At 35.5% G+C, this 15,542-nt stretch overlaps 1 protein-coding gene across 1 annotated transcript; it reads left to right on the top strand.

Moving 5' to 3' along the window:
- The first annotated feature begins 350 nt into the window (after nucleotides 1-350).
- On the top strand, nucleotides 351-6,512 carry LOC145621343 (uncharacterized). Its single transcript, XM_081676077.1, has 8 exons — nucleotides 351-577; nucleotides 1,163-2,145; nucleotides 2,552-2,670; nucleotides 3,565-4,542; nucleotides 4,674-4,968; nucleotides 5,521-5,686; nucleotides 5,802-5,907; nucleotides 6,012-6,512. Exons 2-8 carry the CDS (start codon nucleotides 1,360-1,362, stop codon nucleotides 6,127-6,129), a joined length of 2,568 nt encoding a protein of 855 aa, XP_081532203.1. The 5' UTR covers nucleotides 351-577; nucleotides 1,163-1,359; the 3' UTR covers nucleotides 6,130-6,512.
- Nucleotides 6,513-15,542: the final 9,030 nt, after the last annotated feature.

Raw genomic sequence — 15,542 nt, 5'->3', positions numbered from 1 at the left:
ATAAAGGAGTAAATAAAATCACCGGATAGAATCGTCATAAACTAACCTTTATGTTCACACAAGATAATAATGATTCGACAGCCATTATATAAATTACACGAGATAATATGACTCGATAGTCAATAATATTAATTACATGATATTATTTGACTCAACAGTCAATATAAATATAACCGGCGCAATCCAATCTATACTTTGAAAACCCAAAATTTAAGTCATTCCATTCCATTCTTCAAAAACACAAAAATAAAAAATCAAATTCCAAATTTTCCCCAAATTGAAAAATCAAAATTATTATTATTTTTTCAAAATTTATTTTGTCATAAAAATGGAAACCATAATAAATAAATCCCTCCATCAACGCATCTCCATCTCTGTCCTCCTCCTCCTCACCTTCTCTCACTAAAAGACTCCTTCTTTCTCTCTCCTTTGTCTGTATTTTTTATGTTACTTTCTCGACAGCTTAATTAGAATATAAATTAGGGTTTTTCAATTTTAATTTTCCCCCTTTTCTCTCTCTCTCATTTTCTCACTTTTTCGGATTCAATTCAAATTCAAGCTTTCTTCTTCTTCACAGGTACATTTCCAACGTTACTTTCTCTCTCCTCAATTTTACATGTTTTTCTCTTTGCTTCGAAGTTTCAACGAACACGACTCTTCCATGGTTAATTTTTAATTTAATAATTTAATTAATTTTTTTTTTTTTAATTTTACCAGTTCTTGTTGTGCATTCACGATCTATCCTATCGTTTTCACCAACATTTCCTTTTTCATTATTTTAATTCTAATTCAATTTTTATGATATGTCTATATTTATTATGTAGTTTGCGTATATTCTAATTTCTCTTCATTTTGGTTAATTTGGGTTTTTGGTGTTTTTAATGCCAATAATCTGAATTTTAATTTCTGGGTTTTTTCGTTATTGTTGTTAATTTTTGCTTGGAAATGGGGTTGTTGAGAGGAAGTTTGTAGATAAAATTTTGGAATTCTTGATTATTTTTTTTGGGGGAAATATTGTCATTTTTATGCAATTTCTGTCAAATTATGAATTTGTATAGAATTTATGTATAAGTTATTTAATTTGTGAATATTCTAAATTTGGTCAAATTTTATTATGGTTATGTTGACTATTGGAATTGAGGGTGTTTAATTTTTTCTGCAGATCCAATGATCTGATCATTTTGAAATTCGAAAACGATAGCGTGGCTAAGGTTTTTATTGAATGCGTGCGCTGTTCGTGGTATCATATCATTTAGAGGGTTGTTTGATTAATTAGAGAGGAAGTTGATATGGTTAATTATTGTTGAATTGAGGCCTAAAATTTTTAGGGGTTCCTAGAGTTGGTAGTTTAATTTAGAAATGGCAATAGCGGGTTTGCACAATGTTCCTGTGATTGAGTCTTCAATTCTAAGGGAGTCTCAATCATCATCATCATCAGGAAGAATTGGAGTTCAAGGGAGTATAAGCACCCGAGCATCCTCAATCCGGCAGATGTGGCTGGAATTAGAGGATGAGTGCGTGGTGAATCGTGTTCGTGAAAGAGGAAGGGCAAGGTTGCAACAGGGGAGAAATGATGCCTTGTCTAATTGTCAAGAAGGGGAAGGTAGGGGTGGTTTGGAGGAATCGAGTGAGAGCGAAAATGGGTCTGTGATCAACTCTGAGAGCCTCACAGGACATTTAAATGAGCAGGATGATCGGCAGAGTATGACATCGGAGCAATCTCAAGATTTTGGCCAAGTTGAAAGGGCGCGGGTTAGGAGAATTTTTCAGGAGTGGAAGAATAATGGTGGAGCCGCCCAGGCACCCAATGTTCCCCACAGGAACCGAGGATCAAGGTCGCAATGGCTTGGTGAGGGTGAGCGTGAAAGGGTTCGAGTTGTGAGGGAATGGATTCAGATGACCAGTCAACCGAGAGAAGACCAAGTTTCTGAAGCTGGTTCTCAGATTGAACAAGTCCGAGATGGTCAAGTTGTAGATCATAATGAAGGTCAAGTTGAAAATATTCGGAGGCCAATCCGTAGATTATGTGGCAGGCAGGCTCTGCTTGATTTATTGGCCAAGAAGGAACAGGAAAGACGACAAGAGCTCCAGGGCTTGGAGGTGACTTGTCCTGTTAGCCGTTTTGCTCACCGCAACCGCATTCAGGTAAGATTTGCATTTTATATCTCTATAGAAATTAAATATTTTTTGGCACCTCCACGCCCCCTCTCCCCTGCGGCTGCAGCTACAAACCCATCTCAAATTTCAGTAAGGCTAACAAGTTATTTGTCTGATTGTCATTTGCTTATTTTCTGTTAATGCAACAATGCTTTCTCATTACAAACTTCATAGAAGATGAACTCTATCCCAATTCCAATTCCTGATCATTCTAATCGTTTCTATAACATAAGTATATGTTCCCTAGGCCCATAAGTTCTGCTATATTGTACAACAATTCATACAATCTGTCACAGGACTTGAGAGAACTAAGAATGAGGTTTTCTGTGATGGTTAATAAGTACGTTTTTTTTTTTTTTTTTTTTTTTTTTTTTTTTTTTTTTTTTTTTTGCAGTCTTTACTTAGGATTCGGTGTTTCCAGAATACGCGGTCAGCTGAGTCAAGGAGGCCCAGTTCCACCGCTGAAAGTGAACTGGGATTACTTAGGCAACGGCAAACTGTGTCAGGTTTGAGGTATGTTCTTCATGCATTTACGCTTTTTGCATAATTGGCATTCTTGAGAACTTGTCATATATATTGGTGTTTTTGTGACTCATCATAGCACCTGAAAGTTTTTTTCAATGCTTTATGCTGTTTCTATAATTATCTTAGTGTTCTCTAGTGTTTGTATGTGTATGTTTTCATTTTTCTTACACACAGCTGACAGTTCTGTTTAATCTCTAATGATGGTTTTTAAATTCCTCATTGTATTATCTTGTGCTTGTAGCTGGACTAGGAAGAGATTGTTTAGACCAAGGTGAAGCAATTGTATAACTCCTAGTATAATGCCTGCATAGTTACACAGTATGTTACATCTCTTGTAAATTTCATTAAATTCATCAGATCTGTTATTGCTGATGCAAGTCTGGTGCATTTAATGATCGTTTTAAACGAAGATTAGCTGTCTCAATCCTAAAAAAACATGAATTAGTCTCTATGCAGGCATTACTTCAATTCAACAAGTGATTATAAAAGTAAAGAGGTTGGTGGGAAACATATTGAGTTCATCATATGTTCTTTTGAGATTTGCTTAGTTTGTTTAGGAGTTTAGGTCCATGCTTTTTATGACCTTAAGTATCTATGGAAGACATTGTTATTGAACACTGGCTGTGGTTTCCAATTGTTTGAATTTTGGTGTACAACTTTTAAGTGGAGAGAAAAATTGCCAACTGAATTATTGGGTGCAGAGTAAATTATAATTAGGGGACATATCAGTCAAACATCTGTATGTGATGTGTAATAGCTGTTAATTTTACCTTTTTTTACTTTGTTTTTTTATGCTTTGTCCTAGATATTAGGTAGCTATTTCCAAATGTCTTTCTCTGTATTATGTCTTGTATTATTGTCCTAATCTCATGTAATCTACAGGGGAGGTTTTCTATCCAGATTGGACAGCTTTCAAGTTCAAGCAAGTGATCTGTCTGGTAGTTCTTTGGAGAACAGTCCTCATAGTTTTAGAGACGATCAAACTCAGGCTAACAGCACAAGTGAGGGCATTGACAGTACTCATGTACCAAATGATCCTCAGATTGAGGTCCTTGATGGTGCTCAAGTACAGAATGAGCTTGCAAATGAGATCCTAGATGATGCTCAACAGAATGAGTCTGCAAATGAGATCCTTGCTGGGACTTATGAACAAAGTGATGTTGAAGGAAATGTTGATGTCAGTCCATCTGCTGATGTAAATCAATTGAGAGAAGGCAGTGGACGCACTAATTTACATCAACTGGAAGTTCAAGCTGAAATGACGCTGGAGCTTGCCTCAGATGTGGAGAATAGATCAGAGACAGTTACTAGTGGGCTTGCTGTAGGTTCTTCAGACGAGGGCTACTTGCTGATGAATTCTCAAGAACCTTCAAGAAGTGGAAGTGAGGAGCTTACTGATTTAGAAGAAGCCCATGAAATGTCTCATCACTTTAACACTCACAGAGAAGATATTAACTTACTTAGTGAATTAGATGATGAAGTCCATGTATCTGAAGAGTTAAATGGCCAAGATTCCAGTATCCAGGTGGAAGACTGGCCGGAACATGTTACAATGTATGACGAAAGCGGATGGCAAGGCAGTGTATCATCAAACCAATGGAGAGATGATGATCAAGGTGAAACAGACAGACAACATTGGCCTGTAGATGGTGCAGAGCTCTCTCATGGTGCTTTAGAGAGCGAAGTTGGAGAGCAAAACGATGCACAAGAAGACTACTGGCATGAAAGTGGCTCTCTGGAGACTCCAAGAGATTGGCTTGGAATGCCTTCTTCTGGGGTGACTTCTGGTAGGCTCGATACATATTATTTCTCTGATGATGATAATGTGCATCATATGGAGCTAAGAGAACTTGTGAATAGGTATTTGTTGTTTCCTTCTAATTTTAAACGGTGGTAGAATAATTTAAAAAGAAAAATTCAGTAGTTCTGTCATTCTGCTGTTTGCTTATTGTTTGTACGTCTGTAATGATTGTATATGTTATTTATTGCAGAAGAAGAGTTTCAAGTCTTCTTCATAGTGATTTCCGTGAGAGCCTAGACCAGTTGATACAGTCTTATGTGGAAAGACAAACTAATGCTCCTGATGACTGGGAGCTGCATGAAATGTCTCCACCTTTCACCATGCAGAATCAAGATCACCTAAGCACAGACCACAGTGAGGAGTCAGGACCTATTCATGCTGAGGAAGCCCAACGAATACTTCCTAGACCACCACCCCTCCCTCAGGCAAATTGGGGGCACCGTGGCAATTGGTCAAGGCGTGAATCACAACAGCGCCCTGGAACTGTGAGTTCTGTTCTTGTTGTGTTTACTACATATATGGCGTTTACGTTTGCTGTCTATCTTGTGAATTGTTTGAATATTGCTTCAATTTATGCAACTCTTTGGTATATCATTTGCCTTGTTTTTGGAGGATATCCATCTCCCCATGATTTGTGTTTTATAATGCGTAGTAAGTGTTCATACTATTTTCTGGTCCTTCTCATTGATAGCCATTTTATTATAAATGACTTTAGGCTGCCATTTCCGTACGCTTTTCCTGTATTACATGAGTAAATTGATTATCTAGCAGTTTTAGCTTGTTGAGTAAATATGAAACGGTCTCCTTGTTGCCCCCCTTCGGCCAATCCCCCACAAAGCTTTTGTTTGTTGCATGCGCTTGACATGCGTCTTTTCAGCTGCAAGATGATTCTATGAACTAATAATTTGTTTATTGGTTTATTTCTCTTCGTTCTGTAGCCTCTTTTTGACTTTATGCATGTATGTTTGTCTCTATATTATAGCCTTTTGGACTTTGAATCATCTGTGGTTGATAATCCCAGTTTCCCATCTGTACAGGAGTGGGAGATCATTAATGATTTGAGGATTGACATGGCTAGACTGCAGCAAAGATTGAATAACATGCAAAGAATGTTGGAGGCCTGCATGGATATGCAACTTGAACTGCAACGGTCTGTGAGACAGGAGGTCTCTGCTGCTCTGAATCGATCAGCCAATCCATCTGGCAAGTTATTTTGCGGAATATTCTCTATATTTTTTTCATATAAGTATTCGGCTTATGATTTATACTAGCAAACTCTTATTTTTGGGTTCTCATCTGTTTCCCTTGCTTTGAACAGAATTGCTCGAAAATGTACTGCCTAAAGATAGTTTCAAATGGGATTGTGTGAGGAAAGGCGTCTGTTGTATATGTTCTAATACCAACATTGACTCTTTATTGTACAGGTAAAAAAATCATTTGATAATCAACGTTGTTATCTATATCTGAGTGAATAATCTTCTCTTTTGAGTCTATTCATTATTATCATTTGATTTCGTTGATTGTGCAGATGTGGGCACATGTGCACTTGTACTAAATGTGCGGATCTGCTGGTTCAAGGTGACGGGAAGTGTCCAATGTGCCAGGCACCAGTTATTGAGGTGATCCGTGCTTATTTTATACAATAGAATAAAATGGAGGATGAAAGTAGGCAATTTATGTCAACATAATCTTATTTCATTTTTTGGGGCAATTTCTCAGTGCTCATTCCTCCTAGTTACACAAATACTGTGTTTTCTTTCCTTTTTCACCATTATTTCTTTGTATATCCTGAAAAGCTAAAACTCTGATAGAAAATACCCATTATTTAAAGGAAAGGATAAACCACAGGAGCAAATGGCTTCGTTGATCATAATGCTGAGCTTAGTAAAAGCTTTCGAATGTTTAATGGTTGTGGGGTTTATCAGCCCTGCTCCAGTTATTAGCTATGTTTCTTCGAAGATGTACATATCATTTGCAGCCTTCTCTAATGCTCACTGTCAATATAAGTTTTGCACCAACTTATTACTCATATCGTAGTAATGCTTGTAGCTGTGGCATATTTCTTGTGTTTTTGGTCTTGTAAACTTCCTAGAAAATACTCATAGTGTGTGATTTAATCGTTCAGTATGCAGTTGCCAACGCTACCTCCTCCCCTCTCTTTCCCTCTCTCATTCATAAATTGCGAAGTGACCGACTTAAGTTGTAATAGCTGGCCAACTAGCGAAGTCTGTAATGTTCTGCTGTTCTGGCCGTAATGTTCTTAGCACATAACTTCTTAACTCTGCTGGGTTCTTAGTTTTAATTTTTTTTTTCGTTCTTTTGAAGACAAGTAAGCATGATTATATTAAATCAATTTCCGCCAAAGTAATAAGGCTTTGGGGAAAGGAATCCGTACAAGTAATTTCCGAGTTTGCATTCACAGCCCATCGAGCAACTCTGCAACTATATGAGCTAGTGAATTACCACCTCTTTTCACATGCTTACATTGGAAAAAGTTAAACAAAGAACTAACTATAGCAATATCCTCATAGAAAAGAAATATAGGAGCATGCCCCTTCTGCTTGAACTGAACAGCACAAGCTACCTGCGGCACATCACACTCAAGAACAACTTCTTCATACCCAAGCCTACGCCCCAACTCCACCCCAAAGCGAGCAGCACCAGCCTCTGCCATAGCTGGACTCTAGAGGACATCCATATGCTTTACAGCAGCAGCCAACAAATGCCCCCTTGACCACAGCTCCAAATTTTACCCCTCTCCCTTGCATCACATGAGCATCAACATTAATTTTAACTCTTCCACCTGACGGGGGCTGCCAAGACTCTCTTAGTACAGGAGCAGATCTCAACTTGGCTTGCACACTTTAGCATTGTAAGCACAATAATCATAGGAGAGCTTTACGAAACCAACCCCAATGCGCACAGCATCAACATCAGACCCATTCCTAAAAATGTGGCTATTTCTACAATGCCATATTGCCCAAGCCAGAGACGCAAAGACACTCAAGCGTTCTTTGCTCACTTTTGTAGCCATCCATAGCAGCCTGCTGTCAAAGGAGTCTGTAGGAGCAGCATTTAATAGGTCCCTAAAGTCACTGCATAAGTACAATCAAAGATTGAATGCATAATTGATTCGTCCTCACCCCCACATACAGAACAGCAAGATGATGCACTTATGTGATGCCTATACAGCACTCCCATTACAGCCAATGACCCCTTAAACGCACTCCATAAAAAATGGTTTAATTTGGGAGGTCCTCCTACACTCCAAATTAGCTTCCACAACTAAGTTTTAATTTCTTACTTCTAGACATTAATTTCTAAGTCTAAAATCAAGACTATTGATGTTATTACTTTTACGACCACCAAGTGTTATAAGGTTGTGAAATACTAGTACATTTGACCCTGAAGAATGAAGACTAATACAAGTAATAGTTATGCAAGTTTTTTCTAGAGTTGGAATTGGAATATTATATTCTAAAGCTTGTGCATAAATCAGTGTCGGACCCAAGATTATTAGGTAAGCCGTAAGCCAAAAAAACTGATATAATATAATTTGATTGTACGCTAAGAGAGTGTAAATCCAAGTACAAAAAACTAACTAGTAGTAGGAGTACAAATGTAATGAAATATGAAGTAAATAAACTCTTATGAATAGTCAAAAGAGCTATTCAAACATGGCTAGGTATGGTGCACGCATTAGCCACCCTAGTATTTACAATGATTAAGGATATAATTGGAAAAAAATAAAAATCAACCAACTAATGAATGCTCATAATGAATGATCCAGTAAGTAAATGTAGTAGATGTAATGAATGATCATTTTTTTTTTTTGGTGAATGTAATGAATGATCATGTCATTCAACATATGGGATATCTCAAAGCTCTGACGAATTTCAAGCATTGTTCTATCAAAAGAACTGGTCATAGTGGCTTCGAATGTGTATTCCATGGTAATTTTAGTTTAGGCCATGCTTGCATTCGGAGAAATAATTTTAGACTAAACAAGTTGAACCAAATTAGAGCTTATAATACATTGACGTAAAGTCATGAAAACGAAATTTAATTAGGTTGCTAGGACTACTTGTTTTCTTCACCTTAATCAAGTAGATCTGGTATGAATTTTTTAAGGTCTGATCTGAATTTTTCTGATCTGTTCTGGTCTAATCTGATTTAACAATTTGATTGAACTTTGACCGCATTTTAATACTAATATGTAAAGAAAAATATTATCAAAATGGATGGATCTTGTTAGATTCGTCTCATTATGAACTTTTTAAATATATAATTTTATAAAAAAATTTATTACGCAATTAATGATATTTAGCGATAAGTAAATGATAATAAAAAGTTCAGATCTAGTCTGATCTGAATCTTTCTGATTTGATCATAATTTATTAAAGAATAAGTAATACGTATCTGAGATAAGTTGAAGAGAACAAGTCCTATATACCAATGATACTGTTGAGCCCATGAGTAAACCCACATGTGAGTGGTGTGTTGTCCCACATTGGTTGAGTTTATAAGTGAGAGTTTGTATTGGAATGTGTATCTCACATTGAAGATATAAGAAATTTATATCCACTTTATAAGGCTAAGGGGCTACTCCCCTCATTGCCATATGGTTTTGAGGTGGAATCTCCTTAGTCGTATAAAGTGGACGGTTGTGATGGGTGTGGGCCATGCCCGTTTATCATGGTATCAGAGCCAGGTTTAAGTTGTGTTATGATTTGAGCCAATATTATGAACAAGTCACATGTGAGGGGGAGTGTTGAGCCCATGAGTAAACCCACATGTGAGTGGTGTGTTGTCCCACGTTAGTTGACTTTATAAGTGAGAGTTTGTTTTGAAATGCGTATCCCACAACACATTGAAGAAATAAGAAAGTTGTATCCTCATATGAGGTGGAACCTCCTTGGACTTGTATAGTAGATAGTTGTGACGGGTGTAGCCCAGGTGATTTATCAGATACCATACTAATTTTTCTTCTGTTTTCATTATCTATTACTCAATAGTATCGTACTAACAGAGAAGAAAATTTCTATAGCAAGCAACACTTAAGTATCATGTGGTTAGAAGCTTAAAACTACTCACAAGCAAAATCAGATTCAATTAACAATTACTTTGTTGAAGTGTATCACCACATGTAAGTGTCCTACATTGATTTAAGATGAGAGAGTTACTCACTTTATAAGGCTAAGGGCTACTGCTCTTATTGTCATATGATTTTGGGATGAAACCTCCTTTGATCTTGTGAAGTGGACTTCTCTTGGTTTGTGGGTGTGGCCCAGGCCCGCGTTTATCATGGTATCAGAGCCAGGACCACGGTTTGAGACCTTTAATGGCTTGAGTATATTGCCAAGCCCATGGTTTGGGACCTTTAATGGCATTAAGTATTCTAGGTTAAGTTAAATTGGATCAAGTGATCCTTGAGTAAAAAAAGGGACCTTACATGTGAGGGGGAGTGTTGAAATGTATCACCACATGTAAGTGTCCTACATTGGTTTAAGATGAGAGAGTTAATCACTTTATAAGGCTAAGGGCTACTGCTCTTATTGTCATATAATTTTGGGATGAAACCTCCTTTGATCTTGTGAAGTGGACTTCTCTTGGTTTGTGGGTGTGGCCCAGGCCCGTGTTTATCATACTTTCTACTTCGTGTGGGATATTCATCATGATTTATTATACTATGTTGCAATACATTTTCAATATCAATAAGTAATAACAGCGACATTTCTAGATGTATTTACGTAGACCCAATTAGAATATTATTTTTAAGGTCGTCTTAAACTTTTTGGGACCCTGTGACGTGTGCTATTAAAAAAAATTATGAAGTCAATTTATACTCACAACTCAACAAACTAAAACCTAACAAAATAAATCTCACTGGATAATTTTTATACTCTTCATGACATTTTTCAGAATTTGGGGCCCAAACAATTTGACATCCTCTGTTGTTGGGCTGCTTCCAAAAGCCGCCCCTATTCATTTTGATAATTTTTGTGATTAATATAACCAATTTCTTGCTTATAAAAAGATACATATGCTAGTAACTAAGGGATCATTTAGTTCGTTAAATTTAAATGGATTGGTATGAAATCTCATACTACCGAGGTATTAAATCCAAACTTCATACGTATCTCAACTTGTTTGGTTTATTCTATAGAATGGATTTTACATTTCATTAAAAGAATGAATTGTAAATCTTAATAGGTAAGGTGGGTATGTGATTCTAATGGGATGAGGTGGAATTATAAACCCTTGGCCCTTGGTATGAGATTTCATACCTAAAATATCTAATCAAACAATGAAATGGATGGAATGGACTTTAACTCCACTCCAATCAATCCAAAAGCTCCAACTAAACGACCCCTAAACAAATTTCGAACAGTTTCCTTCTTGTATACATGAAGAAATTACATCAACAAGTATATATGTATACTAAAAATTACTTCTAAATTGAACAAATCTTGTTGATTTCCTATAGTTGATTAAAAAAAACATTTAAATTCTATATTTAAGTTTGGGGTGGTAAGGGAGGGGGCAGTTTCGAAGTTGGAGAAAGGAGGGGGATTGTTTTACGAGGTACGGGAAAAGGAGGGGGGGCGCGGTTATCCAAGGTGGGGGAAGTTAGGGGGAGAGGTTTTGGGGGGTGGGGGAAGGGTTATTAAAAAAAGCCTCTAAGTCATAAGGGGTAATTAAGTCTTTTTAGGAGAATACCACCACCCCCTTCACTTATATAATTGATATTATCATATTTTATTTAAAATTAAATAACCTTTCATTCATATTTTATTGTGATATTTAATTCCCAACTTCACCTTTAAAAAAAAAAAAACAATTATATAGTAGAAATAATTTAAAATCAGCTGCATTCAAGAAAAAAAATATATAGAGAATCAGTACAAAAAAGTTTCACTTCAACAAAATAATTTGAACATAGTAAAAATAATCTTAGCTTGATAAAATTAATTAAAATTCGATAAAAATAATTTAAGTTCAGCAATATAATTAAAGTTTAATAAAAATAATTATAGTTTAGCAAAAATAAGGTGAAGTGAACTACAGAGTCTTACACGTTAAAATACTTTTTCATTTTATTTTAATTGCTTAAAATTTTGTGCACAGGCTAGTGATGCACTTAATTAAATAGATTGATTATAAAGAAAGAACATATATCTCTCCTCTCATAATCCTCAATCTTACTTTTAAATTATATCTTTTTTCTCATTTATTACTTACTCCCTTCGTTTTGCTGACTTCTACTCAATAAATGTAGCAATGAATATCAAGGACGAAAAGTGAAAATGAGAACCATGCATGTATGTAGGTAGGGAAATGATGGACCGCTACCACGTATAGGTCGCCTCGCCTAATACCAAGTGACGTAAGCTTTTATTTTTTGGTAAATAACAGTACTTAATAAATCAATAACAGTACTTGATAGATAATTAATAACAACACATGTTTTTAATAATACATTGATTATTACAATAATTTGATTTGATAATTACTTATATGACTTTTATTGGTACTAGTTATCACTACTTATATCTTTAACAGATTAACATTTATATTTAATAGCCCACCATACTTTGCAATATAAAATGTTTTACTTAGAGAGTTTTGACCAATACCTGAACTTAGTTGACAATGGAACCTCTGGCGTTCTGAGCTTCCAGCTTTACCAAGGTAGCTAACCCCAACTTCGTCTTCCTTAAATCACACACAACACAAATCTAATTTGTTTCCTACCTTAAATCGTAGTCTCTACTCAAACAATCTCTATTGTATTTGTGATGGTACTTTTAAACATAGAAATAACTCATTTGTGACATAAGTTTTGAGAGGATAACATTCTCTTTTGAAAGGAAAATTTTTTTATTTAATTTGAAAAGATTACAACACTCATTTCTTACAGAATTAAAAACAAAAAGTCTAAACAGACATGACAAGAAATAAAGTTTTTCTCTACTTTAAGAGAGATGGAGAACCAATCTATCTCTTATGGTGAGGATTTTCTCTAGAGAATTTTCTCGTTTTCAGAAATGCTCTAGCCAACTCACTTCAAGCCTGCCTTCACTTCTTTGCTTTATGCCCATTATAAAGGGGAAGGCTCACAAAGGTCACCTACACTTTCTATGGTTTATAGAAAACCATGACTCAGCAAATGAATATCGTTCACTGCTTTTCTAAAGATAAATCAAACGTGCTACAACAATAAAATACATTATTCCTGGTGTGGGCTCAGGACTCCATCATATCTTGTAGACCACTTTTACTGTCCTTACTATCTTCATAATGGACATACATTTGGTTATTTTCCTCTATGCCGAGATCCATCACACATTTAGCAGCATAAGAATCATCCCATGTGACAAAGATCTCCAATAAGTGCTCTTTTCCTTCTAAGGATAAATATCTCCCGGCTTCAACTTGTTCAAGATAATCATACACAGACTCGCCATGTAATACTCCTTCTTCTTAATAATTTCTTAACCATACTGGTGCTACTATTGTGGTATTTCCCACATGTATTATGAACTGATGGTTCTTCCTTTATCGCTATGAATTGGTTAAGATACTGAACAATATAGAAAAATCCATAAGCACTTGCCTCTGTAGGATCTTTTACTCGTCTCTGCTGGATACAGATTGGATCTTTGACTTTGCGATGAACGTCTTCAAACATGATCAGGAAATGTGGAGAGCTAACTTTTCCTTCAACCATTTCAATGTTTGCACTTTGCACTTGGACTTGTTCAACTCTTCCTTTGTATCTTGTTCCATTATAAATTCTCCTAAATATTGACCTCCGAATTTTGTGAGCTTCTCAATGAAAGTAGTATTATGATCAGGAAATGGTACAATGCTATGAACCATTCCATAATCCCAAGCTTTGCAGTGCTCCGCCCAAAGTTATTAGAATCGGGATTCTACTTTGAATCGGTGAGTAGGGTAGAATCAAATGGGTAAAATCGAATCGTAGAATCGTACGATTCTACCAAATTGTAAAATTGGGCTTCAAAATGTAACAAATGGGCTTCAAAATGTAACAAATGACTACATACATAATCTTATAGCAATGAGAATGATAATAATAATATTGTTAATAACATAATATCGACAATACAAACATAAATTAGTTTTTGAAGTAATTTCGCACGTGCATAACTCAAACAATACACTATAAACTATTAAGTCGGATTATTGGTACACATTCTTAACCATGAGAGTACACGAAAATTGTTGTTAAATTATGAAAAAAATGTTGTTGACTCGTAAAGTTGTTTCCCCTAGACCCGTGCATAATTAAAAAAATCCAATAATAATAGAAAACCAAGTGTCAAGTTAATTCATTTAACGAGATAGTTAAAGAACGACAACTACAACAAACTCATGTTATAAAAGTGTTTTTTATATGTCCAAAGTTGACTGCATAAGAATCATGAATACATGTTTATGCCCACAAAAGTTAAATGGTTAGATAGAATCTTAAAAGTTATTTAAATTTATGTTTTATAAGCTTTATTATAATTTAGATTGAATAATATATAAGTCATTGACTAAAGTTAGGTTCGACTATGACACCCTTACACTCTTTAGTTTATAACATAAAATATGTAAATGATATGGGTACGAAACCAATTCAATTAGAAAGTAGACTTTAAGAGCTTTACAATGATATATTATAAGCCTAATTCCGACTTTGGAATCAAAAGTTATGGGTTTCGAAAAATCAAGTTTTTTGCAAGAGTGGAATTGGTGAAATTGGTATAGAATCGTAGAATCGGTACCGATTCCACTGATTCTACAGATTCTACGAGCGATTCTACAACATAACGATTCTACCAACGATTTACATCGTTTAGGTGGATTAGGATCATAGAGTCGTACAATTCTACGATCCGGATCGCGATTTTAATAACATTCTCCGCCACATATGGTGCCCTCCATTCCAGAGAAAATGGATGAATTGATATAGTACCCACTCTTGAATTGGTGTTGAACATTATTCTACTTTCCCATATATCATAGACATCATACAACTTGTATGACCTTGATACAACTAAATCGTATCTGAATCTAAAATCGTTATCTTTTATTTTATTTAGTATTATATTCTAAATACCTGGAATGAGTCGCAAGATGATGACCATTACTTCGTACATTATGAACCTTCAAACTGCTAGATGACAACTCTTAATCAAACCATCTCGAGATCTCTATTTTGATGAAACAATCATGGCCTCCATCAAGGCCCAAGTGGAGGGTGCAACCCGCTCCATTGCTTTATCTGTTTCTTCAATAAGAGTTATTCTCTCTGCCTCCATCTTTTCTAATTAATGGGCAGGAGGTTTATCTGAGGTCTTGTGTTTCTTTGCTGTTGGCTAATTCTCTAGTCAGACTATCCGCCAAAGAATTCTTCGATCCCTGTATATGTTCAATAGTAAAAGAGAATTGGTTAAGCCATAATTGCCAATGCAGGAGTCTCCCTTGCGCTTGCATATTAGACAAATTCTTTTTAACAAAACCAAGTATGCCATTGCAATCTGTTCTTATTAAAAACTGTTTAGGGGCTAAGAAGATTAAGATCTTCTCGATCCCTCTAATGACTCCAAGGATTTTCTTTTGCATGGTAGGATAATTTAACTCAGCTTTATTAAAACTTCCACTGTTATATCTACAGAATCTTTCTCCTTCTTTGATTTTTAACACAGCACTCCTGTGCTCATTACTAGCATCTGTTTCAAGGATTAAATTATCTTCACTAGTAGGTAGTGTTAGTACAGGAAGGTTTTTACACATAGCTTATAAATCTTGAACAATTTTGGAATGACTTTCCATCCAGCTCCAAGTTATTTCTTTCTTGAGTTTTTGTTGTAATGGTTTCCTTAACAGAGCAAGATTTTCTATGAAATCAGAAGCATAATTTAAACATCCTAGAAATCTTTCTAGTTGTTTTCTATCTTCAATTTTATCTGGGAATTTTTCAATCTTTTCCAGAATATGTTTTTGCAATATTATTTGTCCTGCTTTAATCTCTAATCCTAGAAAC

This window comes from Chenopodium album, chromosome 27, assembly GCF_948465745.1.
Source record: "Chenopodium album chromosome 27, dcCheAlbu1.1, whole genome shotgun sequence".
Lineage (NCBI taxonomy): Eukaryota > Viridiplantae > Streptophyta > Magnoliopsida > Caryophyllales > Amaranthaceae > Chenopodium > Chenopodium album.
Note: the sequence above shows the minus strand (reverse complement) of the source record. Positions and strands in the feature narration are given on the sequence as shown.

Coding starts and splice junctions, on each gene's coding strand:
- LOC145621343 (XM_081676077.1), top strand. CDS start 1,360: ATGGCAATAGCGGGTTTGCACAATGTTCCTGTGATTGAGTCTTCAATT. Junction 2,671..3,564: donor CAAACTGTGTCAGGTTTGAG/GTATGTTCTTCA, acceptor TGTAATCTACAG/GGGAGGTTTTCTATCCAGAT. Junction 4,969..5,520: donor CACAACAGCGCCCTGGAACT/GTGAGTTCTGTT, acceptor CCATCTGTACAG/GAGTGGGAGATCATTAATGA.